This window comes from Prionailurus viverrinus, chromosome B2 (assembly GCF_022837055.1).
Source record: "Prionailurus viverrinus isolate Anna chromosome B2, UM_Priviv_1.0, whole genome shotgun sequence".
In the NCBI taxonomy this organism is placed as follows: domain Eukaryota; kingdom Metazoa; phylum Chordata; class Mammalia; order Carnivora; family Felidae; genus Prionailurus; species Prionailurus viverrinus.
The window spans coordinates 11,497,461-11,524,566 of NC_062565.1; the positions used below are offsets into that span (position 1 = coordinate 11,497,461).

At 43.5% G+C, this 27,106-nt stretch overlaps 1 protein-coding gene across 5 annotated transcripts in view; it reads right to left on the reverse strand.

Moving 5' to 3' along the window:
* Positions 1-2,775: 2,775 nt before the first annotated feature.
* CAP2 (cyclase associated actin cytoskeleton regulatory protein 2) overlaps positions 2,776-27,106 on the reverse strand; it is a 155,196-nt gene continuing 130,865 nt past the window's right edge. For all 5 annotated transcript variants that reach the window (XM_047860580.1, XM_047860579.1, XM_047860578.1 and 2 more), the window contains 6 exons: positions 17,455-17,644; positions 16,307-16,482; positions 15,056-15,179; positions 14,876-14,958; positions 8,475-8,615; positions 2,776-4,229 (listed from right to left, as the gene is read on the reverse strand). In XM_047860580.1, coding sequence (XP_047716536.1) covers positions 4,146-4,229; positions 8,475-8,615; positions 14,876-14,958; positions 15,056-15,179; positions 16,307-16,482; positions 17,455-17,644 — 798 coding nt within the window. In that variant the 3' untranslated portion in view covers positions 2,776-4,145. The remainder of the gene's footprint in view (positions 4,230-8,474; positions 8,616-14,875; positions 14,959-15,055; positions 15,180-16,306; positions 16,483-17,454; positions 17,645-27,106) is intronic.

The window sequence follows — 27,106 nt, forward strand, 5'->3', positions numbered from 1 at the left end:
TCAATGACAATTGACTGCAGCTAGAAAGGCAGACGAGGAAGATACGGATATGTGTAGCAAACGTGTATTAAGTTTTGGCACGGGGAATGCCCTTGGGACAGGTGGGTAGAAATAGTCTATGGGCACTTGGAGTTAAGACACTGGGGACACTGGAACTGGGCTGGGGATGTGGATTTGGCAGTCATCTACACAGAAGTGATAGATGAAGTTAAGCGAGACAAATGGGCATCTGAGAGGGAGAAAAAGAAGGGAGAGGAACCAGAGATGTTTACTGGGCATCACAAAATCAAATAGAGTTTAACAGGGAAACGGTAGCGTCCACAATTTCAGTGGATGAGGAGTGGGATAAAACCACTGGATTTAATGTCCTTGGAGAGTTTTCAGAAACGTGGTGAGACTCAAAGTCAAGTTATAGTAATTATCAAACAGTTATAAAACAGTGTTGCTTGCTTTATGCAAGTTGCTAATGTCACTGGACATCAGTTTTTTCTTCTTTAAAATGAAGGGACTCTTTAGATAAACTCATCTAGACTCTAAGAAGTTGAAGTAGACATTTTCTTTTTTTTTTTTTAATTTTTTTTTTCAACGTTTATTTATTTTGGGGACAGAGAGAGACAGAGCATGAACGGGGGAGGGGCAGAGAGAGAGGGAGACACAGAATCGTAAACAGGCTCCAGGCTCTGAGCCATCAGCCCAGAGCCTGACGCGGAGCTCGAACTCCCGGACCGCGAGATCGTGACCTGGCTGAAGTCAGAAGCTCAACCGACTGCGCCACCCAGGCGCCCCTGAAGTAGACATTTTCAACTGAATGAATGAGTGAATGAATAAAACTGTATGTATTTCCTACCAGTTCTAGAAAGAATTTCCATAAATAAGGAGAAGTGGTTTGTACGGACCTCTCACTTTAAGACGTCTTGTGAAAATAAGACTACGAGTAATAGATTATCTGATGGAAACTATATTATCAAGGAAAGAGTTTTCAAAACAATAGACTCTGGATTCTTTAATCATTTGATCCTACAAAAGGATAGTTGGTAACATCACAAAGCAAAGAGATACAGGAGACCCTTGCACTTGATTTGCTGACATTTATTTTTGCTCTGATTTTTTTGGTGAATGTACATGACATTCAGTTGTGCTACTCTGGATTTCTTACCCCTTTGCCAATATTTATTAGGGCCTCATATCACTGGTAACACTGCAATTCCATAATGTGCAAGAAAACAAGCATATTGCAAAAGCAGCATTGTCTTGGTAATTATTTTCCTATATATGCCGAAGTTTGTTTTTTTTTTTTTTCTTTCCTTTTTCAATAAATTCAACCTACTCATAAAACCAGTAGGTAACTTAGGGCCCCAGGGCTGGTAAAATAATTGAACCTCAAGTCCAAATTCTCAGTATCTGTAATGAAGCATTTTGAAAGCCTGATACCAGCCCAAGGCCAGCCAACAGAGTCTAAGAATTTTAAGTGAACTTTTTCAATATAAAATTAGGACTACTTTTTTGTTATTATGACATTTAATTAAAAAAATTATTTATTTAAATTCAAGTCAGTTAACAGTGTAGTATTGGTTTCAGGAACAGAATTTAGTGATTCATCACTTACATATAACACCCAGTGCTCATCCCAGCAGGTGCCCTCTTAATGCCCACCCCCCATCTAGCCCATCCCCTAAGAAGCCTCCCTTCCAGCAACCCTCAGTTTGTTCTCTGTATTTAAGAGTCTCTTATGGTTTGCCTCCCTCTGTTTTTATTTTTCTTTCCCTTCCCTTTTATTCATCTTTTTTTAAATTCCATATATTTGTCTTTTTCTGACTTATTTTGCTTAGCATAATACACTCTAGTTCCATCCACATCGTTGCAAATGGCAAGATTTCATTCTTTTAGATTGCCAAGTAATATTCCATTATATATATGAACCACATTTTTGTCCATTCATCAGTAGACAGACATTTGGGCTCTTTCCATACTTTGGCTATTGTCGATAGTGCTGCTCTAAACATTGGGGTGCATGTGTCCCTTCGAAACAGCACACCTGTATCCCTTGGATAAATGCCTAGTAGTGCAATTGCTGGGTCGTAGGGTAGTTCTAGTTTTAGTTTTTTGAGGAACCTCCATACTGTTTTCCAGAGCGGCTGCACCAGCTTAGGTTCCCACCAACAATGCAAAAGAGATCCTCTTTCTCCGCATCCTCGCCAACATCTGTTGTTGCCTGAGTTGTTAATGTTAGCCATTCTGACAGGTGTCAGGTGGTATCTCATTGTGGTTTTTGATTTGTATTTCTCTGATGATGAGTGATGTAAATTATTACTATTTAATGGATATGCAGCATGTTCTTTTTAGAGTCTTTTCTTCCCACTTAAAATTTTTCCTCCAGAAGTTTATTTACAAATTTATTGTAAGTTATTTTTCCTTATATTATACATTAAAATATATAGTATATGTATTATTGTATCCTACTAAAAAGTAAATTCATTTTCTGGGATATTTACATTAATGAAGGTCTATGAGGGGGATTTTCCTAGTGAAGAGGACTTGAATTATGGAGCTGGATTCTAGACTTTTCTGACTGACAGTCATTCCAACTGCAAATGGCTTTATCTGGTACGTTCAAGAAGCCATTCTTCAGGGAAGCTGATGGCATGTTGGATACATTCCCCAATTCAACCAGAAGGGCTCAGCCGTCTTTCCTGAATCTGACATATCTGACATAAGAGCAAGGGGGCAAATCAAAGTGGAAAATAATAATTTTAACACCCAGAATTCATCACAGGATTTAAACAATTAGAATTTTACTTTATTTCAGAATAGGTTTACAGTTGAAAAAAAAGATATTTACTAAAGCCACGTAATTCATATGAACAAAACTTTTATAGCAAAACCTTGGTACATGAGCATTAGTAATTTGAATACTGTATGGGTATAGAAGGTATTTAAAAAACGGAAACGACGTATCCCAAAGGCTGTAGGAGGCACAATATATATATGCTTGTATTGGGTCTGCAAGCATTATACTAGAATTCATTACACTGATCCAACAAGTTGTGGATTGTTCAGCGCTGTGTACTGAAAGAATACAAAGGAATATGCTAGTTTCTCTTGTACTGGAAAAGCATGTTCTATCAATACTACAAAATAGGAGCAGCAAGTCAAGCCAACAAACAATTTCTTAGGTTTTGGAAGAAGTGTTACATCTATGGCTTTTTAACTCTCATCGTTTTGAGACTGGTTAGAAGTCTGGAAAGCGAAAAAGGAAGTCTATAATAAAACATTAACGACACACTTTACAAGGCATCTGATTACTCATTCAACAGGTTCAACACTGGGAAACAAAAAAAATTTATGAGCTTGATCTTTGAGCAAAATTGTGAGGTAATCTGTCTGCCTCCTCCCACCAATCGTTTGGCATAAAAAAAAAAACTTTCTGCAGAAAAGTAAAAGTTTCCCATTTGACAATGGCAGAGGAATATTTTAAGAAAAATTAGAAATGACTTTTAGTTTTAAGTTTTAGTAACTGTAAAGAATACAAGTCTTTTAAGGACCAAGAAACTGGATAATGGATGGAACTTTCTTACGTTTTGTAAAAAAAAAAAAAAGTGCCTTGAAATATGTATCATGCTGACAATGTATCCACGCTGACAAAGGTGAACATTTGGTAAAAACGAGGGAAAAAAGGTCAAAACTTTTCAGAGCATATTACTACTGCATCACACTGAAACTGTCTCAAGGGTAAAAATGTACATCTTAGATTCTCAGAGGTTTTATTTTCCAACTAGCAATTAAACCGAAGTGTCAAATTGAATCATGCAGTATTTTTACCTATCAGCTACTGTGTTCATGATATTAGGGGGACAGAATTCTCCCCTCCCCCTTAAAATGTGTAATGCTCACTAGTCATCATGTGGAACTCAAATTACACACAAAGGCAAATCATGAAGAAACGTTAAATACTTCAAAATGCCCACGAAGGCATGCCAGAAACGATGCTGTTTCTAGAACACAGAACTGCTGGAAGCCAAAACTAAAGCAGTAGGTGTTCCTGCGACTTCTAGGTCTTCAATGCTGCTTGTTTTTTTGTTTTTTTTGTTTTGCTTTTATTTCTTTTTTTGATGGGTTCAGGTCAGGGGGCTCAGTCTCTCTGGAGGTTAGCCCATAATTTCTGCAGGTTCCGTGACCAACTTGGATCCGTCCCAGGCTGTCTTGAACTGTTCTGGAACAGGAAATTCTCTCTGGAAGAATGGAGAACAAAGTTACTTGAACCCGGGCTTTCTTCTGCAAACAGATGGGAGCCTGAATAGCGTCACATGATGGACAAAGACATTTTAGGGGACCCAAGCGTGTGTTGTGGAGAGGTCCTGTGTGTCATGTGGAGACCCGGATAGTTATGTGTCAGTTCTGTGACTGTGCGGGCATCGTGATTAAAGCTGGATCCTCCTGGGGTGCCTGGGGGGCTCAGTTAGTTAAGAGTCTGACTTTGGCTCAGGTCATGATCTCACAGTTCGTGAGTTCGAGCCCTGCATCGGGCTCTGTGCTGACAGTGCAGAGCCTACTTCGGATCCTCTGTCCCCCTCTCTCTCTCTCTGCCCCTCCCCTGCTCATGCGCTCTCTCTCTCTCTCTCTCTCTCTCTCTCAAAATAAATAAATTTGAAAAAAAAGGGTGTGTGTGTGGGAAACCTAGAACCCCCTAAGAATGAAGCATTCTTCTAAGTACTAGATATACATGGACTCAGTCAATTGATAGCCCTGTGAGTGAGGTGTTACTGAGACGCCATCCATGGGAAACAGGTCTGGGAGGTCAAGCAACTGGCTTAAGATGCTATTGCTGTGAGCAGAGCGGCCAGCGGTGGACAGCCTCTCCACCAAACTCGAACTTGCACAGGTTCAGCTGGGGGTCCTGTTCAAACCCAGATTCTGGGGCCCCTGAGGGGCTCATTCCGTTAAACATTGGGCTTGGTTTCAGCTAAGGTCATGATATCATAGTTCGTGAATTTGAGCCCTGTGTTGGGCTCCTGTTGGCAGCTGGGAGCCTGCTTGGGATTCTCTCTCTATTCCTCTGTCTCCGCCCCTCCCCACCTCCTCTTGCAAATAAACTTAAAAATGCAGATTCTGATTCAGGAGAGCTGGGGAAGAGAATGGTCATCTGTATTTCCAGAAAGTTCCAAGGGGACACTGAGGCTGCTGATGTCCAGTCACGCTGAGTAGAAAGGTTTTATCCCGGTGTTATTGGTGTACCCTTTGATGAAATAGGAAAATGTGCTTCGGGTTATAAATTTCTTACTCGGCATCCTGCCACCATCTCTTCCCACTGGGAAATATATGCCAGAGAGAGAGAGAGAGAGAGAGAGAGAGAGAGAGAGAGAGAGATGTGTGGGGGATGGAGGGGGGATGCAGGAGAGCCAAAACAAATGTAGTTTGGAATCTCTCTTTTCCCCAGAAAGTGATTCTGCGGTCATTTCAGGAGAGGATCCAGGGCACCTGGGTGGCTCAGTCTTTCCCGTGTCCCACTTCACTTCAGCCCAGGTCACGATCTCCCGGTTCGTGACTTTGAGCCCCGCGTCAGGCTCTGTGCTGACAGCTCGGAGCGTGGAGCCTGCTTCGGATGCTGTGTCTCCCTCTCTCTCTCTCTGACCCTCCTCTGCTCGCTCTCACTCTCTCAACAACAAATAAACGTTCAAAAAAAGAAGATGATCGAAAAGGAAGGTGAGAAGCAGTACTCTTGATGCTGGCTTCCATGGCCTCCCTGGACTTCCTGAACACACAGCACTGCTGAAACCCCAAGTATCGAACAAGCTGGTGTCTGCATTCAGCCATCAAGGAGACACAATGTTTCAGTGGAATATACATGCAAGTCGGTATCTTTTCAGCTGTGGGATGCAACGGCTTCTTTTGGAACAAGCTATATTTATTTTAAAGGGAAAGCCCTTTTTTAAAATTCTTCTTCTTCTTTATTTTATTTTTGGGGGGCGGGGAGAGAGAGAGCACAAGTGGGGGAGGGTCAGAGATCAAGGGAGACAGAGGATCCGAAGTGGGCTCCACGCTGACGGCATAGAGCCCAACGCGGGGCTTGAACTCACAAACAAAAATTAAAATTTTTTAATTTTAGGGAAGGCCCTTTCTCTAAGGAGCGATGAATTCTCCCTGAGTGAAATCTGTAGTGGAAAGCCTTAAGATGAAGCAAAGAAGCTGAAGTCTTCATAACCTAGTGTGTGTGTGTGGTCAGTATCCCATCTGGGTCTCTTCCCCATGAGTAGACAAGGAAGCTTGGTGGTTGCTCTCAAGAACAGGTCAGGTGGGGAGTACCCCGGAGTGGAGGTGCTTCTTTGCTAGTAACCATGATTCAGCTGCTTCACATCTTTTTTGGGAGTGAAGTGACAGTAATGTGATGACATTCTTCTCTGGGCGACTGATTTCCTTCAGGATGAGTCATCCCCACCATCCACCCCCAGACTGCTATGCCCACGGCTGGACCCGTGTATTGCTTCCTTCCACCTCCAACTAGAAAATATAAGAAGAGAAGCTGGATGGGGCGCCTGGGTGGCTCAGTCGGTTAAGCGTCCGACTTCGGCTCAGGTCATGATCTCGCGGTCCGTGGGTTCGAGCCCCCGTCGGGCTCTGTGCTGACAGCTCAGAGCCTGGAGCCTGTTTCAGATTCTGTGTCTCCCTCTTTCTCTGACCCTCCCCTGTTCATGCTCTCTCTCTCTGTCTCAAAAATAAATAAATGTTAAAAAAAATTAAAAAAAAAAAAAGAAGAGAAGCTGGAATGAGGGCATAAGATAATCTACCTATAAAGGGAAGACTCCTTTTTCAGCCTGGAAGCTCAGGTTTTGACCCCTACTCATGCTTTAGGTCAGTGGATCTCAAGCTTGGCTCCATGTTGGAATCACCAGAGAAGCTTTAACAAATGCAGATCCGGGGACCACGCCCAGGAATGCTAGCTCAATCACTCCGGCAAGGTGGTCCAGACCCACTGTTTTTCTTAGAAGATCCAGGTCCCTTGCAGACTGAGCCTTCTGCCTACACAGCTTCAAAGGCCAGGGACCACCCTAAGTTTCAGCTCTCTTATCCGAAGCTGCTTTGTATTAGTTTTAGCTCCTCAGCAGTGTGGAGATGGAGAATGTGAGAAGACTCTTCCCCAGCTCAGGGTCATACCGGCCAAATACCGAGCTGGGAGGCACGGCCCAGTGCTGGCGGACTTCTGTTTTTCAGCCTGACAGGATGGATTCTAGGCTGTGCTACTTAGCATGAGGCTGGGTAGTACTCAAGACAGGTGGACAAAGAGAATGTGTGAGCATGGATGTCGTCTGCCTAAGGAGATCAACCTGAGTACTGACTGTGTAGACAGTCGGCTGGTGTCTGAACCACAGGCTGATGCGGTGCCTTCGAAGTTCCTTTTTCTCCCATCCTTCCCTGCTTCCCTGTCCCTTCTCCCCCCCCTCCCCCTTCCTGCACAGTTAGAGTCAGAGGGAATCGCCTCTGGGTTGATCTGTACTCTTCCAAGAAGCAACAACTAGAAGGAAGCAATAACTTGCTTCCAAGTTGCATCAACCAGCAAGCTCACCACACTGAATGATGCAGAAAAAAGTATTCATTTAGACTTCCTTTTCGATGTGTGAGAGCATCTGCGTGCTTCTTTTAGGGGTTGCTTTGTTGGGGAGAGGAGGCATAGAGAAGAAATAGTTGCAGAATCAATTAGGCTGTGTTTCTCAGAGGGGCTGGATGGGCTGATGGCATCAGAATCACCCGGGATGCCTGTTAAAGTGCAGATCCCCAGACTCCGCCCAAAGCCCCCTGAATCCGACCTGTAGGTGCAGACTTTGGGAGCTGACATTTTCGTCAAGCTTCTCAGCTGATCCTTACACTGAGTTTGAGAACCCCTGTTGTAAGTATACCTACAGGAGAAATAGGTCTACTTATTGTCGACCTCCCTCCCATTTTTTCCCCAAGGCATTTCTCCTTCCTTTCTGTTTGCCTCCACCCCAGCAAAGGAAAACAGTCAGTCCTCAGTACCATGAACTCAGACGTATGGGGTACCATTTGAGAAAAGTTTGCCCGTTAAGGTAATTATCAGTGAACTTCCTAGAGAATCACAAATCCAGGAATGAGCCCAGTCAGGAAACTAACAGGGGAGAAGAACTGTGGAAGGCAACTCTCCGAATTCCTCTTCTGCCTGTGAATTATTCTACAAATGAAGTTCACAGGTTGGGAGCTGATTAATCAATCTCTGAGAATGTTCATAAGGATGGGGCGCCTGGGTGGCTCAGTCAGTTAAGCATCCAACTCTTGATTTCAGCGCAGGTCACGATCTCATCACAGTTTGTGAGTTCAAGCCTCACATCAGGCTCTGTGCTGATGGTGCAGAGCCTGCTTGACATTCTCTCTCAAAATAAATAAACATTAAAAAAAATGAAGAAAAAAAGAATGCTAATAAAAAATGCTCAAGAAAAATTCTTTACCGGCTTTTAAAAGGTACTTACATAATCACCATCCTGAGGAATCAGGACATTCATTTCAGATGATTTGGCACTCACGATCTCACAGTCCAGTGCATCTTCACTGAGGTAGATGTGGCAACCTTCCGTCTTATTAATGGAAATCGTTGGCACTTTCCCCATGACCTGAAATAAACAAGAGAACAATCCTGGGACCAACGTAGAGAAATAAAAATTAGAATGTCCTCGAATAAGCATGGTGCATGGGCTTCCCGGAGCTTTAGGAAGAGCTGGGTCAGGGCTAGTGAGGCTGCTTAATGGCACTGTGTCCAGGCTGAACTGGTGGGTGTCATTTGGGGACAGAATGAAAGGACCACACAAAGGGATTCTCAAGCCGCAGGGTCTCTTTCCTGAGACAAAATGAAGGGATTAATGTGAAAACAGCAGCTAAGTGTTCAGAAAAAGTCTCACCCCCCTCGAGTGGATTTGCAACATATATTTGATTTCATGATAAAAGCAACAAGGAGCATTTGCTTTTATTTGCTTACAATTTTCATTCTGACAAATCTATCAATCTTAGGTTAAAACAAATACTAATATTGCCACTTAAGAGTAAATACACTGTTCTGTAATCGAGTAGGTTTTTCTTGAACCTAAATAAGAATAAATAAGAAACACTACAATTCTTTTCCCATAAGTCTTTTGCCGGATAAAAATCTCACTGGCTGAATGTGAAGCCTGAATAAGACATTGAGCGTCTAGGTTATTTTGAAATGTATTAATTCCAGGAGCCAAAACCGGGGACTTGGTTGAGGCCACTCACTGGGTAGATAAACAGGATCATACCCACGGGGGGGGGGGGGGGGGGGGGCGGTTCTTTGTATTGTTTGCAAATATCTAAGTGCTATAAAAATATTGCTCAGTTTCAAATTTCTTGTTTTAACAGTTTTGAGACATCCCCCCCACCAATCTCTATAGGGGCAGCCTGTTCCCCAATGACCATATTACAACTCTATAATTTTGCTTCTTGTAATGGTAATTGGAAGTGATAAAGACATCTGCTGTTTCACCCTGAAGAAAAGGCTGGATTGCAAACCCAAGGAGCAGCTCCTGTCGATGGTGCAGGTGATGTAAAGAATTCCTCAGGGGGAGTCTAGCCAGGTCACCACACTTCTCTGTTTTCTCCCTCTCTCCATAGAAACTGGACACCGAGTTAGCAATGAGCCCCAGTGCCAAAAAAAAAAAAAAAATGCAGAGGTAGTTCAAGGTCAGGTAAGCATGGGATTTGCCATAAATAAACTAAAACAGTAACAATACATAGATCTATATTTCAAAAATGTGTCAGCAGTAATGTTTTGGTGATTTCTCCATTTATCTTCTAGTGATGAAAAGCATTTACAGTTGCCTAGAACGATATGGAAGCCAGGCAAGTCAAGAGAGAAGATAAACTGTCAGTGGGTCTTTGGTGATTTGTTTGTGAGGCAGAATGGGGACCCTTGAGGCAAGCACAGGACACTAATCCACTCTACTGATATTTATATATTGCTATATTGTATTACAAATGCATAAACACTCCATGTTTCCGAAAGTCTGAAAAAGCAACAGCAGACCTTAAACCATTGCCCCAATATGGTACGAATGCTCTTTTCCACAATGTTTTGGTCAACACTGCATGAGCATAGATCGTAGACATGCTCTTTGTGCCCTGGTGGTCTGGGAGCACTTTGGGAACAGAAATGGCTTCTTATCAAGGGAACTGGGTCCAAGAGTCGTTCCTCCGCTGAGTGACAGGTGACGTGTGACCTTGCCCAGGCCAATGCTCTAGCATTTAATCTGTTTCTGTATTAGTTTGGTTTTTCCATAAATGTATTTCTCTACAAAAAAATTTTTTTAAGATTTTGTTTTTAAGTAACCTCTACACCCAACATGGGGCTCAAACTCACAACCCCAAGATCAAGAGTCACACCTCCACAGACTGAGCCAGCTGGGTGCCCCTATTTCTCTACAAAAATTTAAAATATTTCCATAGAATATCTGAGTCTCTTTTCTTTCTTAAAATCTGTGTGCATGTTTTGAGGGTAGTTTGCCAAAAACGGAATTCCTCGGCCAAATCATATGAACTTAGGTGAACGCCCCTTTGTTCCCTTCAACCTTTTTAAGTCATTGAGGTTAAATCCGCAAACACAGAATTCACCTGTCTCGCGTGCACGATTTAATGGCATTTGGTAGGTTTACAGATGTGTGCAACTATCATTTCGCCTCGGTTCTAGAATATTTCCATCACTCCCCAAATATCTCTAGTGCCCGATTACACTCAAACCCCGTCCTCACTCCCTGGCCAACCACTCATCTCCATTGTAACCAAGCCCCCTCAAAAGAATGTGTTAGAGGCGCCTGGGTGGCTCATTCGGTTGAGTGTCCGACTTCAGCTCAGGTCATGATCTCACGGTTCGTGGGTTCGAGCCCCGCGTCGGGCTCTGTGCTGACAGCTCGGAGCCTGGAGCCTGCTTGGGATTCTGTGTCTCCCTCTCTCTCTGCACCTCCCCCGCTCCACTCACGCTCTGTCTCTGTCTCTCAAAAATAAATAAAGTGTTTAAAAAAATTTAAAAAATAAAAGAATGTATTAAATGTTTTAAATAGTTAATGACATTCATTTGATTTTAACATCCAAAAGCTTGGAAAGGATTCAAGAAAATGTCTCTCTCTGGTCTCTGAACCCCGTTGCCAAGTTTCAGTCCCTCTTGGACAGATAACCACGGTTTATCCTTCCAGGTTATTTTTAGAATGATCTATTTCAAACATAGCAACAAAGAAAATATAACACGCAAATATACATATGTCAAACAGCTTTGTCAGGGTTTAACATTTTGGTTTCTTTCTTTCTTTCCTTTTTTTTTTTTAGGACTATAATCTTACAGTCGAGTCGAAGTCCCCTCTGTATTACCCACCACTGCATTCACTACCCCTCTCTCATTTTCGTCTCTTCCTTTTCCAGTTTTATATTTCCCAATGATTTTTCTTGTCATTGGCTGGGTTACAACCCTTAAAGCATTATGGAACAAAGGCAATGATAGAAGGAATTTTTTCTTTATTTCTGACTTTAATGGGGAATTCTGAAGATTCAAATGAAGTTTGATTTTCACTATAGGATTTTGATAGATGCCTTTAATCGGGTCACAGAAGGTAGTATATCTTCTATGACTTTTTTTTCTAGGATTATCAGATACAAATATATCTGTGTATATATATGTGTGTGTATATGGAAAAATGAAATCATGCTCTACATAATTGTACAAAAGTGTTCTTTCCTCTTAGCAAGGTTATCATGGATATCTTTGTAGATCACTTTTAAAAATGGTTATGCAGTAGCCATTTTTATATAGAGCTCAGAAGTTAAAAACATTTTTTTAATGTTTATTTATTTTGAGAGAGAGAGAGAGAGCGCGCGAGCGAGCAGGGGAGGGGCAGAGGGAGAGGGAGAGAAAGAATCCAAAGCAGGCTCCACACTGTCAGCGCAGAGCCTGATAAGGGGCTCAAATGCACAAACCGTGAGACCATGACCTGAGCCGAAATGAAGAGTCAGACACTTAACCAACGGAGCCACCCAGGTGCCCCAGAAATTTAAAATTTCTAAGTAGACATAGCTTTCTTGATAATTTCTTCTATTACTTCTCAATTTAGAATTATTTCTCCAGAAATTTATGAGTATTTAAAACTGTTTTCTTCCACTTTACTATAGCTTCATGTTTTGTATTTAATTCAATTGGTTTTAATTTTGAACGTGATGTATTTTCATTAAAAAACGCTAACTCCTTATATATCATCAGTGCTACCCAATCTCATTTCTGTAAGAATAAAAGGAAGCTTGAAATATACTCTCTAAAATTCAGAGGGGGTAGATTAGATTATTTCCAGAATACTTTTCACCTGGTTAAATATGTGCTCTCACCTCAGTCACAGAATATCATTTCTGTGACCTTGGGGAGGGGAGGGTTGCTTAAAAATAATGTGAAGTGAGAGAAAGCCTGGCTCTTTGTGTAGAAACTTCACTATCCAAAATAGTTCTTCAGAAACTGTGGACTTATTATTAGGTTTACATGAACCATATTTATCCTTGAGTATAATAATATACCCTTGGACTTTTCCTTTCCTTTTTTTTAACGTTTATTTTCTTTTGAGAGAGCGCACAGGTGAGTGGGGGGGGGGGCAGAGGGTGAAAGAGAGAGGGAGAATCCCAAGCAGGTTCCATGCTCAGCACAGAGCCCAATGCTGGGCTTGATCCCACGACCCTGGGATCATGACCTGAGCTGAAATCAAGAAGCAGACACTCAGCTGACTGAGGTACCCAGGCACCACAGAACTGGACTTTTTCTGATGATGAGTGATTTCCTTAAAATTTTCATGCATAATGCTTTGGGAGAAATAGAACTATTAAATAAATGGATGGATGTGGTTTTCAGAAATGCTACATTAGAAGGTGGCAGTATAGAATGTAAGCTTCACGAGGACAAGAATTTTTGTCTCGTTTGCTCACTGGTATTTGTTGTGCTGAGAACAGTACCTGGCACATCAGACACATTCAACAAACATTTGGCAAATGAATGAATGAAATGAGTGTGTTACATGTTAAGTGGCCTTGAGCACACAGCTCACATTAAAATTTTTAAAAATATTTATTTATTTTTAAGAGACACAATGCAAGGGGGGGGGGGAAGGGCAGAGAGAGGAGGGGGGACAGAGGATCCGAAGCGGGCTCTGCACTGACAGCAGCGAGCCTGATGCGGGGCTTGAACTCACGAATACTGAGATCATGACCTGAGCCAAAGTCAGACACTCAACTGACTGAGCCACCCAGGCACCCCGATAACTCACATTTTTGAAACTAAAGTGTGAGCTGAGGATTCCGGTCAAGTTTCCCTGTGTACGTGGTGAAGATAACAATATAGTAAATGCCTGTGCGGAGTTATTTGGTTGCTTTCTCCTAAGTAGTTTTCTATCAGGAAATTAAATTTATGAAGAAATGGAAGCAGAATGATTAGGGAAGGAGATTTACACAGATGCACCACAGACAATACATGGAACTGAGTGAGAAAGAGATACATGTATCCACAGAGCCTATGTGGCAAGGATATTTAGAATTTGGGCTGCAGAGGACTTAGAATCCCTCAGCTAATCTTGGGTTTCAGGGCAGGGAACTCTGAGTCAGAGGTGAAGCCAACTGCCCAAATGCATATGGCAGGTGGGGACAGAACTGGGGCCTTGCCCAGGGCTCAGGGTTCAGGACTCTTTCCATTAAATGGACACACACAAAACCATGTCTTAAATAGTAGTGAGTGAAATGTAAAATGTCCATTCAAGTTACTTGAAGTAAAAGTGGCAGTGGTGGGGTGTCTGGGTGGCTCAGTTGGTTGAGTGTCTAACTTCAGCTCAGGTCATGATCTCATGGTCCATGAGTTCCAGCCCTGCTCCACACTGACAGTGTGGAGCCTGCTTAGGATTTTCTCTCTCCCTCTGTCTCTCACGCACTTGTGCTCTCTCGCTCTCACAATAGATAAATAAACTTAAAAAAAAGTGATGGTGGTAAAAAGCTCAGTAAAACGAGAGAAATATCTATAAAACCAGAATCCAATTTTAACAAACATTATCAGGAAACATCAGGTCACAAGGGATTAATTAAATGTATGAAACCTGTCACGGTAGAGCCTGTGATTCGGGAGTTGAGTGTTTGAGCCCCACGTTGAGTGTAGAGATTACATAAAAATGAAGTCTTAAAAAATGAAAAAATAATAAAAAATAACAACATGAAGAGAGTGTAATCGAAGGTGGAAGTTATCGCTGGCCAAAGGCAGGAAGCCCATTAACTCTTGGCATACTGTAAAATCCCACTGGGTTAAACCAAAATTTACTAAAGGAGTGCACATTTTCTCCTAGTTTGCAAATTCAATTCCAACCCTACTTTCCAGGTTGTTAGTCTGATAATCTCACCGACTCTTCACAAAAACTCTGCTTCCTCCTTACTCAGAACCAACTGTCCCTGAGAAAAGAAAATTCTCTTCGGGATGGTGCTATCATCTAGGAGAATCTCTTAGAGTCTGTGTTCATTCATTAGTTGACTCATCCCAATCATTACCTCGCCAAACATTTATTGGACACTGACTATGTGCAGGTGCTGAGCCAGTGTCTGTGGCTGCAAAGATTAGTTATCTGCTCTTGAAATAGGCATGTGCAAGATAGGATGTGTTAGAGTCTAAGAGACTGAAAGGGGGGAAGTCACACTGTCTAAGAAGAAAGACAGGGCTTCAGAGAGGAGGTGATGACAGAGCTGTGTCTGGAGGAAAGGGAAGAAGAATTCTCTAGGTGGACATGGCCGGCCCCTTGGGGGGGCAGCTGGATCATCAGAGCAAAGTGGCAGTGGGTTCAGAGCGCACGCTTGACAGGCCACCTACCTGCATCTGAATGTCCTTGGAATTGATCACTTCCACAATGCCTACCACGTTGTCAAACACAAGGCCAAACTTCTTACAGTTGTCTAGAGGAAGCAAACAGAAACACAGCTCTGTTAGGCACACGCATCATGTTTATGCAAAGCAACTGACCATCCTAAGTGACCCCGGGTGCTGCCCTACCGATTGTAATGGAATTTATTTTTCCTTTCATCTGTAGAGTGGACTTGTTGCAGCTGAAAATGTAAGCCACTTGTTTCAGTTCGGTCTCCGAAATCACAAGGTCATGCCTGTCCTCTTGATACTCCTAAAATGAAAACACATGCAAATACTGAATACAAGGACGTATGCAGATAAATGGAATCCTCCGCATGTTGAAATTACTGTGGGGTTCAACATTAATTCTAGCTTTTCGATATGCCCTTCCTTTCAGAACCACTTTTTAATAGGCCAAACCATAGGTCTTACTCTGTTTTTGTAATGATGGGAATGAATGGAACCGCTGCTTGGAAGCGGGCGGGGGGTGGGGGGTGGTCAGTGTCCATTTGCAAACCAGTATCAGGCGCCCAAGAGGCTGCTGGGTGGTGGGCTGGAGCTTTTTGTTCAGTCTGTATGCTGAGTCTGGCCTTAATGCTGCAGTAAAATGTGCCGCGTCAAGGAGTTGGGCAACTAGGTTGGTGACAACCGTGGTGTTAAGTCCCTGTGTATCTGCAGCCCAAGACAACCTTTCTCGGGAATCTGGTCTTCCGGAAACCTGTGGGGAAGCTCCATGGATTGGCAGGGAGCACCAGGTCTCGTGCACATTCTCTGTGTCTCTGTCCTGTTCACACAACCAGGCAAGTGGTGGATGAAGCGGCAGATGACATCAGTGCCTCTGTCCATGGCCCTGAACACCCTACATCCAACCAGAACGGGGAACAGATTAAAAGCTTGTGGAAAGAGTTGTCAAATCCGTAGAGACAGAAAGTAGAAAGGCTGTTGCTGGGGGCTGAGCGGGGGAGTGGGGAGTTGTTGTCTAAGGGGTACAGGGTTCCAGTTTGACAAGATGGAAAGAGTTCTGTGGACGCGTGCTGATGGCTGCACAACGCGAATTCACTTGGCGTCCGTGAGTCAGTACGTACGCTTAAACGTTAGGTGTCACTGAAATGCTAAGATGGTAAATTTTATGTGTATTTTACCACAATGAAGAAAATGATTTTAAAGACGTGAAGAAAAGGATGCATGAGAAATAATGAAAAACCAAAAAGTAAAAAAAAAAAAAAAAAAAAAAAAAAGAAGTTGATGGAAGCATTCAGAAACACCCCGGTTTTTGCTCTAGCCGGAGGCTTGTGCCTTTGTCTTTTCACTCAGAAACCCTGAAGACCTGGGTGAGCACTTGGTCCTGTCACTGGAGCATGCCAGGAATGAAGGTTAAGGTTAAAGGGCTTCACTCACGACTCTCCATTTCTTTCCTTCCAACTCGAACACGGGAGCATGTTTCTGAGGAGGATGAGATGGGGGGGCCCTGGAGCCTGGAGAGAGGCTTTTGGTAGGAGATGGAGTTTGTCCTCCTTGAGTCCGTAGGCTGGGATTCTTGTATGTCTTCTGGTCATCTGTGACGTGCCGGAGCCCTGGAAAGGGAGCACATTGCCACGTTTCTTTGTATTTTATGCAAAGGAAACTGTCTCTAACTTCTTGGATGAATATAAACAGAACAAGAAATTTTGGTAATGCTTCTCAAGGTTAATAATATGCACAGTCAGAGACCTTATAGATTTAGAGTTAATTAGAAGCACTGTAAACATTTTTTAAATTTGAGGGAACTTCTTTAAGGAGGTAAGATAGATAAAAATTCAATAAAAAAGCAAAGCACCTGGCCAAAAAAAGATCACATGATTTACTTCTTTTCTCATGGCTAATGCTTTCCCCAGGTGTAGCCTAGAAGGACAGGGCATTCCAGTAAGTATACACCATAGAGTATGGAATAGACTTCAGGGTTATGAGTCCATTCTCTTACTTTGCAGATGAGGGGACAGCCCAGCCAGCTGGAGCCAGAGGAAAATTTAGAGTTTGGGGCTCTTAGCTCCTAGCCCAGTGCACAGGGACAATTACACCATAACTCCTATTACTGGTCTAAAACAAAAATACGTTTGCATAAACCTTACTGTTCAGAATGCGTGTACATCCTGATATATCTTAAAGGTATGATTAAAAACAACCGTTCACAGTGATGACAAATGTGCTTCAATGACAGAATTATTTGGCAAGCCTGTCCACTGCTTGAGGACAGAGGTACTACTGTTTGTCATTTTATTTCACTCGGTCTTAATGCCCCGGTTGTAGATGGTGCCGAAGCATCGAGGCTGCTGTGAGTGGTGCTAACTTGGAACCCAGAGTCTCTGAGTTCTTCCTGATGGTCCACGTAACAGCCCACTGAGCCTGTCTCCCTCGAGATGAAGAACGCTGCAGGCTTCTGTTTCCCCACACAGCTCCCCGTGTTTTGGGGATGGGGATGGAATGATGCATCCATCACTGTAGGCTCTGGGGGGAAGCTATGTGCCTTAGAGGCAGAGGGAGACAGAGTCAAGGTCCAGTTTTCTCACCTTTCGTAATTCCTTCCCCTTGGTTAAGTTGGGCAAATAGAGCTGAGCGTGAAGGGGAGGGCTCCTCTCTTCTGTCTTCATTCTCAAAAAGTGGAGGTGGCCCTGGAGGAGGGGGTGGGGGAGGGGGCGGAGGAAGGCCAGGCCCAGGGGACAGGACGGACGATGCCGATGCGGTTGATGCTACTGGCCCCTGAGGGAGAGAGAAGACAGAAAGCATTGTCTTCAGACTCACGCTCTCGCTGAGAGTTGGGATTTCGCCAGTCACTCAGAACCTGCTACCAATGAAGAAGTGGCGTTCAAGACTCACAACGGGCACCACAGGTCTGTCTGGAGCACTGGGACCCCCCGAGGGCAGGGGCGGGGGGATGCACCTTGGGAACAGAGCATGACTGAGCTGGAGGGCCCTGCTGGCAGAAACTGCATGCTCTGGGTTCATGGTGCCAACTCAGAGGCAAACAGAGCCATATTCACAGGGTCACATCCAAAGCTCAGGAGTTGAATGGAACCAGGCCTTGGCCAGCTGAGAATCATAAGAAGAATGTAGTTCAACCGATATGAGGATTCGCTCTTTTGGGCTGCTGGGAATCACAACCACCAATAAGAGAGAGAGTGGCAAAAATACTCAGTGGATATTAGGTGTTTCTGAACCTTTTTGAGCAGCTCAAGAGAGAGATACTGAAACTCTTTCTCTGGAATTCATTTTCCAAGTATGCATGCCTCACACTGACCCCCAAGCGGGGGCCGTGTATGACCTGGATGCCTGTCAAATCAGGGTCCAGGACCCATCTGATGGTTTCACGCATCTAATGTTGATTGTTAATGAACCAATTAAAAATTGAATCCTTTCTGAGCAAGATCTAGGCTTACTTATTTTCGCTGCTATGTGAAATTCAAAGTTTGTTTTCGGTTTGAAGTTCTAACAAATTCATATGACAGTAAAAGGTGCTAGACAATAGAAGAGTATGTTTGAATGTTTTGAGAAAATCACCCCCTCTCCCCCATGTAAACACACATATACAACAAACTTGGGTGATGCAATATTTTACTTTTAAACCTAAAGCGGAGGGGTGCCTGGGTGGCTCAGTCGGTTAAACGTCCGACTTTGGCTCAGGTCATGTTCTCACGGTTTGTGGGTTTGAGCCCCGTATCGGGTTCTGTGCTGACAGCTCAGAGCCTGGAGCCTATTTCGGAATCTGTGTCTCCTTCTCTCTCTGCTCTCCACCCCCTCCCCACCCAATCAAAAATAAATAAATGTTAAAAAAATAAACCTGAAGTAGAACTCTGTATCTAGGATAAGGCATTATAAGTGAATTCAATGAAAAAATAGAAAATTAAAAAAGTTGAGAGTAATGGACATGTGGTTTAGGCTCATGTATTTCCAATGCCAAATATAAAATGTAAAACATCTAAGTGCTAAATATTAACGAAGACAGCATATTCTCATTTTCATAAGCAAGTCAGTATTCCCAAGTGTCAATATTGGGAAGTTTTAATTGGTAGTAGTTTTCAGTTGAAACAACAACAACAACAAAAAACCCAACATGCTATTTTCAAAGTACTTATATAATCTCTATTAAGTGCAGAATTACTCTAAAGATAAAAGATTCTTCTCTTATTCAGAATGCATGTCTGAAAAACTGAGTGGGCTGGAGGTCTTGTCTCCTGAAGCTGTAATTTGTGATGGCTTTTTGTTTCTAAGGAAGACCAGCCTGACTCCATCAGAATGCTTGAGTCAAGTAAACCAGGACTGCACAATTCATGAGGCCGGCCAATTTTTCTTTCTTCGTATCTTAAATGTTTCCCATTATGTTGCTAGGGTGAAATTTGAGAATTTGCTCTGAATCACCAGTAGCATGTAAGAGAGCTTTGCACATCAAGCAATATTCCAGTCCTTAGTTCCAGACCCTGAAAGCCCCACTCCCCCCACCAACATTACTTTTACTCATAAGCACGTAATAGCTCATGTAGTGAGTGGAGGGCCAGACCCCTTCCTCACTTCTGAAACGCTGCAGCTTTGCAGTCCTATTTTGTGGAAAGGATAGAGGATACTGGCTTCTCTATCTCAGACTGATTTTGATGGCGCCCCTGCTCTCAGAATTCAGAGCGTCTCTCTAAGAGCCATTAAAAGGACACTGAAACCAATAAGCTACAGATACAACTTTTTGGAACTTTGATACCTTCAGATGGCTGACCCAGGAACGCCAAACAAAGGATTTACTGCAACAACTGTTGAATATAAAAGCCAAAATATAAGAGAACTCAGGACCAGCTGAAACTCAACTTATCCTGAGCGCCTTCTGGCTCAGCCCCAGTGAGAGCACAAAACTAGGCTCCAGTTTCCAAGGGGACTTTACAATTAGCATTCAGGGGCTTTCCTGCAGACTCAAAAGCAAACTTGGTAGGCATTCCCTTGACAGGCCTCGGGGGCTACTTTGTAGCAGAACCCGGTCTTTGCCTCTTTCTTCCTCCTTTTCCTCCCGCAGGATCTCACGGCACCTGGTACCGAGTACCAGTACAGAGTGTTCTGTATTCTCACATGTGCCTGGCCACGAGTGGCAGTCACATCCACTGAAATCGCAGCCCAGCACTAATCTTCAGGTGTCCCAGTAGAGACAGAAGGGAGATGGTCAGGGAAGGGAAGGGAGCCAAGAGTTCTGGAAAGTCTAGTATTTCCAGGTGTCGATTACTTCTGTTCACGTAACAAGACATTTAATGCTCAGTATGGGACGGCCTCTATGCCTCTATTCCCAAACTTGTGTGAGCATTCGAATCATTCTGAAATCTGTCAGAAATTTAAAAACCCAGCCCGTGTCCTAGAAATGCTCTCTGGGGAGGTGGGAAGCATCTGTTTTTTTAATTTTTATTTTTTAACATTTATTTATCTTTGAGAGAGAGAGAGAGAGAGAGAGAGAGAGAGAGAGAGAGAGCACGCGTGAGTGGGGGTGGGACAGAAAGGGAGGTAGAGAGAGAGAGAATCCCAAGCAGGTTCCATGCTATCAGCACAGAGCCTGTGTGGAGCTAGAACCCTCGAACTGTGAGATCATGACCTTAGCTGAAATCAAGAGTCACTCACTTAACCAATGGAGCCACATCTGTATTTTCTGAAGCTTCCTGGGTGATTCCAGTGCTCAGCCAAGTTTGGGAAGAATCACTCCATGCTACGTGCGGAGATTAATCTTAGTCCTCACAATAATATCATTAGGACTGTCTTGAAATCCCTCCTTAACAGAAAACAAAGCAGGAAATCAGAAAGGCTGACCCAATATTAAATGGCTAGTAAATGGCAGAGACATAATTCAAGCAATCTGCTTGATTCTAAAGCCTTCTTCAGGGAAATCTTTTATGTTATATTTAGAATATTTTTTTAAAAATAGTCACTAGTGAAATTAAAGGGCCAGAGGTATAGGCTACGTCAATACATATGTAGTGTTGTTCTTGGGCCTCTCGCTAGAATATACATGACTCAAGTATGGAGAGGTGGTGTAAGAGCTGGCTTAATTTTTATCTCCACTATTCCTTGCTCTGTTTCTCTAATGCCTCCGTGGCTGACTGAGCTCCTACAGCCAACTCTGGGACCAGGACCCCTATATCCTATGGAGATTTAGGAAGTCTTGGGTGTTGACAGTGGCCCCTCAGCATCCAAACATCCTTGACGCTGGTTTGTTGTGACTCTGAGCCTGTGCTTCTAGAAACTGGCCTCTTGCCTTATTCGCTTTTCTTGAGTACCTACTGGTTCCAGTAATAGGGTGTTTGCACCCAAATCATGGCTCCTTGCCTTAGGGTTCAAGTTTTTCTGGGGTGGGGACCTGACCCTCCCCCCACTGGGGACTGGAGATTTAAGGGCATCACCTCTTGGTGTGACTTCCTATTACAGATAACGCACCAGGTGGTCTAGACTGAATGAGACGTAGTGGATCAGATCAGGGCTACGGCCTCCGTGGCCTGTGGAGTGATCCACCACAGCCTGCTGTCACTGCGATGTAGGCCCTGTGGGAAGCAGAGCGCAGAGAAGAAAGCAGCACGGGGAGGACACAGTGCACGCTGTGAGCTGGGTCCCTGCAGGGAGACAGGAGGACGGCTCCCAGACGGGCAAGCCTGCCTGGAGGTGCCGGGAACAAGAGCCGGGAAGAGCCTTCGGACCAACCGTGCCTGCTCCAGGAACATGAGGGGTCCGGGGAGAGTCACAGGGGAGAGCTTTTAATTAGCCTGCAGACGGCATTCACTTCTTAGAACACAGGCTATGGGGTCCCACGTACACATGTGGATTAAAATAAAGACATTCAGGGGCGCCTGGGTGGCTCAGGCGGTTAAGCGTCTGACTTTGGCTCAGGTCGTGATCTCGCGGTTCACGAGTTCGAGCCCCATGTCGGGCTCTGTGCTGACAGCTCAGAGCCTGGAGCCTGCTTCTGATTCTGAGTCTCCCTTACTCTGCCCCTCCCCCACTCATCCTCTGTCTCTCTCTCTCTCTCAAAAATAAACATTAAAAAAATAAAATAAAGGGGCGCCTGGGTGGCTTGGTCGGTTAAGCATCCGACTTCGGCTCAGGTCATGATCTCACGGTCCGTGAGTTCGAGCCCCGTGTCGGGCTCTGTGCTGACAGCTCAGAGCCTGGAGCCTGCTTCGGATTCTGTGTCTCCCTCTCTCTTTGCCCCTCCCCTGTTCATGCTGTGTCTCTCTCTGTCTCGAAAATAAATAAACGTTAAAAAAATAATAATAAAATAAAATAAAGACATTTAATAAAAGATGTTGTTTACTTGCAAACTATCTGAATATTTCTATTCCTTCTAAAAGAAACTTTTTCTTAATAAAAAATTCCGTTATAGTGTGCTTTACCCTAACAAGTGAAGAATCGTACAGCTTAAAGCTGAAGACCTACAGGATTATGATATCACATGACTTGCACAAGGTCACACAGACCAGAAGGTGAAAGTGGGGAATGATGCTGAGCCAGCAGGAAGAAAGGCTGAGCCTCACCGGGCAGCAATGACCCCCCCCCCAACCCCCCCCGACCCCGACACACAGATGCTTTTTAAAAATACTACTTTGAGGGGCTCCTGGGTGGCTTAGTCACTTAAGCATCTGACTTTTGATCTCAGCTCAGGTCATGATCTCACACTTCCTGGGTTCAAATCCCACGTCCGGCTCTTCATTGGCAGCTAGGAGCCTGCTTGGGATTCTGTCTCGCCCTCTCTCTCCCCTTCCCTGCTTGCGCTCTCTCTCTCTCTCTCTCTCTCTCTCTCTCTCTCTCTCTCTCTCTCAAAATAAATAAATAAACTTAAAAAAATACTTTGGTATCTGTATTTGGTACAAAATACTTTGATACATTGATGTCTCAAGTATCTTAGAGCCCCAGACTGGTAACAACTGAAATATACATTTTATCAAAGTGATTGTAACAATTGGCTTATAATTTAAAGAAAAGCAGCACATTTAGGACTTTATTTTATTTATTTATTTTTTATTTTTCTTTTAAGTAGGCTCCACACCCAGTGTATAGCCCAACGCAGGGCTTGAACTCACCATCCTCAGATCAAGACCTGAGCTGAGATCGAGTCAGATGTTTAACTGACTTTCGTATTTATGATTTTAAATGGCCATATTGAAGGTGCAAAATTCACCCATGTTGCAGCAAGAGCAAGGCATAAAACCTAGAAATGCTGCTTTTGAAAGCCATTCAGATTAATTCTGAGAGCAGATGTTTGATTGTATACTTTTCTTTGGAGGTGGGGAGGGCAAAGACTCAAAAACGTCTGCAAATCTCTTCCTCTAAGTTAATTTCAACTGTCCTGGGAACAGCTGCTTCCTCTGATTTTAAATATATGAACTGTAAGATAATGAAACCATTGTGTGCAGCATGTGCAAAGCTTGTCATGTTGCAGTTACATATGCTATATACATATGTGATAGTACAAGTAATATACAAGTAATACAATTGTGTACTAATATGCGCCAAAACTTTTCATTAAATGTTACTTGAATTAATAACTAATCATTTTATTACTTTAGAATTTATATTTTATTCTGAAGAAGCAGCTACTTCGGGCTCTCAAATGAAGCCTCCTCACTGTTTTGCTGCTGGCAATTATGAATGTAACTAACAACTCACTTCTTTCCCCAGTGACAAACACCAGTTTGGGTACAGTGTAGCTTTGGATGTATCTAATTTACCAAAAAGACTCCCATGATCCACTTTGTTGAGTTTGTAGGAAGTGGGTCTAACGCAGTAGAATTAGACAGAGGTTTTCATCTTTGTGAAAAATTAAGCCAAAAGTGAAACACAGCCGCTTAAGTAAAAAAAAAAAAATCTATTTCCCTCCCCTCCCCTCCCCTCCCCTCCCCTCCCCTCCCCTCTCCTCTCCTCTCTCCCTCCCCCGTTCATGCTTTGTCTCTCTCTGTCCCAAAAATAAATAAACGTTGAAAAAAAAAATAAAAAAATAATAAAAAATAAAAAAAAATGTTTTCCACCAACACAGCTGCTTAAGTAAAAAAAAAAAGTCTATCCTCTCTCTCTCAGCTACCAGTTTTCCATCTATGATTTTTCTGCTCAATAACTGACTTGTTTGGAAATTTTCAACTTCCACATTTTAAATTCCAAGATTTTTCAAGCCCAGCAGTAAAGGCAGCAGGGGATTGGTCTAAATAGATCTTAACTCTTTAACAGATAGACTGATAATGAATCAGGATAAGGAGGTTCGTCTGTCAGTCCATTCAACAAACATTTACGGAGCGCCTCCTTGCAAGGAACCAGGCCTGCCGTGAAGAAGCAGCAGACGTCCTGTTTGTTAAGAAGCTCGTCATCTAGGAGGGGTGTTAAGGGCACAAATAAATAATTGCAGATGCAGTTTGATATGTGCCGTGTGGAACATGAACGGGGACATGAGGGCACAGAGGAGGGCATGACCGGCTCACCTCAGGAGAGTGGGGTTAGCGGGGCCGGAGAAGGGCTGCTGTGCCTAACCTGGGCCACACCATCGAATGTTTTGTAGAGGACGGGGGTCTATAAAGAGAGGCATGAGGGAGTAAGAGGGAGTAACGTACATACAGATCACATTAATCTCCACCTTTATCTTATTTTATTTATTAAAAAAATTTTTTTTTTTTAATTTTTTTTTTTTTTAACGTTTTTATTTATTTTTGGGACAGAGAGAGAGACAGAGCATGAATGGGGGAGGGGCAGAGAGAGAGGGAGACACAGAATCGGAAACAGGCTCCAGGCTCCGAGCCATCAGCCCAGAGCCTGACGCGGGGCTCGAACTCACGGACCGCGAGATCGTGACCTGGCTGAAGTCGGACGCTTAACCGACTGCGCCACCCAGGCGCCCCTTAAAAAAATTTTTTTTAACGTTTATTTGTTTTTGAGACAGAGAGAGACAGAGCATGAACGGGGGAGGGTCAGAGAGAGAGGGAGACACAGAATCAGAAGCAGGCTCCGGGCTCTGAGCCGTCAGCCCAGAGCCTGACGCGGGGCTCGAACTCAGGGACCACGAGATCACGACCTGAGCCGAAGTCGGACGCTTAACCCACTGGGACACCCAGGCGCCCCCCTCCTTTTTTTTAAAAATTAATCTCCACCTTTAACAACAGGTCAGCCAACCTGTATCTTGGCCTGTGTTTTCACCAGTTTTTAGAAAAGCAGAGACTAAGAAAATAAAAATATCACGGGGCAGCCTCTTGGAAGCAGTGGATTGTGTCCCATATCACGGAGCTTTTGTTAACAATTTTCCTCTCTGAAACTAGCTCAGAGATAGTAATATTTTGAGCCACCTATCTTGCTAAATATTTGTGAAGATTACAGATCAAGCTACAAAAGGAACCATCTGACGTGCAGTGGCACTGTTTATGGGTTTCGCCAGCGCCCCCAGCCCCCAGCCATCCTCCTTGTGATCTCCACCCTGGCTCCCCTCACGCGCACACGCACAGGTGGCTGTCCTCTGATTCTCGGTCAGATTCTTTCTCGAGCTGTCCACCTCAGGGCCAAGCTGACCCATCAATCCCCTGGCTTAATGGCTTACTTATTTTTTATATTTTTGTTTTAAAAAATGTTTATTTATTTTGAGAGAGAGAAGGAGAATCCCAAGCAGGTTCCATGATGCCAGCAGGGAGCCTGACACGGGGCTCGAACCCACAAACTGTGAGATCAAGAGTCAGACGCTTAACCAACTAAGCCACCTAGGCACCCACTCTGGCTTATGCTTTATGTTCTGCAGGCAGCAGCGAAAACTTACGTGTGCCCAATTACACACTTCAGAAGCAGTTTTAAAATTACAAAGCCCTTTTAGTCGCAAATATACTTTCATTAACATGCGACAGCTGCGGGAATGGACGATGTTTTACAGCTGAACTTTGGGGTCAAGTGCTGTTTGTTAATTTTCCCAAATACGGCACACAAAATACGAGTGTGAGAAAGCCACTCATGTACCAAAACAGGAGGGAGGCATTAAATGAAAGACCCAGCAGTTTCAGAACTAAAGACTTTCTATGTGCAGAAGTCAGACCGTTCTCACTGCAGAAAAAAATACTTCACAAGTTTATGATTTAGGGTTTGTTTATACTTTAGAATCAAAATTTCTATTTTTTGCAAGATGCACTTTGATCGAGAACTTCGTGAAACTGATACATTTCCAAATTTATCAATTTCTATAAGTACTTGTGAATTTCACTTTCATATTTACATCACACTTTCATTGGCAGACAAGTATCATCGAGAAAAAAAGATTGCACATAAACTAACAGATGACCATCCCGTATAACATAAGGATAAGCCAAAGAGAATTATGGCTTTAGTCTCTATTTTCTTATTTTTATCGCTTCCTGTAATTTTGAGACTTCTTCTGCCAAAGAAAACAAAGTTTCTGGGGGTCCTTCCAAGAAAACAGAATTGTTAAAAATACTACAATGAGGGGCACCTGGGTGGCGCAGTCGGTTAAGCGTCCGACTTCAGCCAGGTCACGATCTCGCGGTCCGTGAGTTCGAGCCCCGCGTCGGGCTCTGGGCTGATGGCTCGGAGCCTGGAGCCTGTTTCCGATTCTGTGTCTCCCTCTCTCTCTGCCCCTCCCCCGTTCATGCTCTGTCTCTCTCTGTCCCAAAAATAAATAAACGTTGAAAAAAAAATTAAAAAAAAAATACTGCAATGAAGTACTACATAGTATTTTAAGCACCTGCTTATTAATAATTGTTAAAAAGTCAATTTAGGGAGTATTTCCTATTTCATCTATGGCAACAGAACACTGCTTGAGTTTTAGGTTTCCACAAAGCACCAATGGCACTTGTTGAAGTAAAACCACGGTCTCACAATTATGAAGGGAATGTGGGTCCATGTGGATCACTTTTCTTCAGAGGCAAGATTCCAAACACCCTTATCTCAAGAAGTATGAGAGCAGGGTGCCTGGGCTCAGTCTGTTAGGCAGCTGACTCTTGATTTCGGCTCAGATCATGATCTCACGGTTCCTGGGATTGAGCCCCATGTCTGGGCTCTATGTTGACGGGGTGGAGCCTGCTTGGGATCCTCTGTCTCCCTCTCCCTCTGCCCCTCTCCTGCACATGCGCGCGCTCTCTCTCTCTCTGTCAAAATAAATAAATAAACTTGAAAAAAAAGAAGAACCAGAGGAAGGGTCATGAAAATACATCTCACGGTCTCGTCCATGACTTCTGA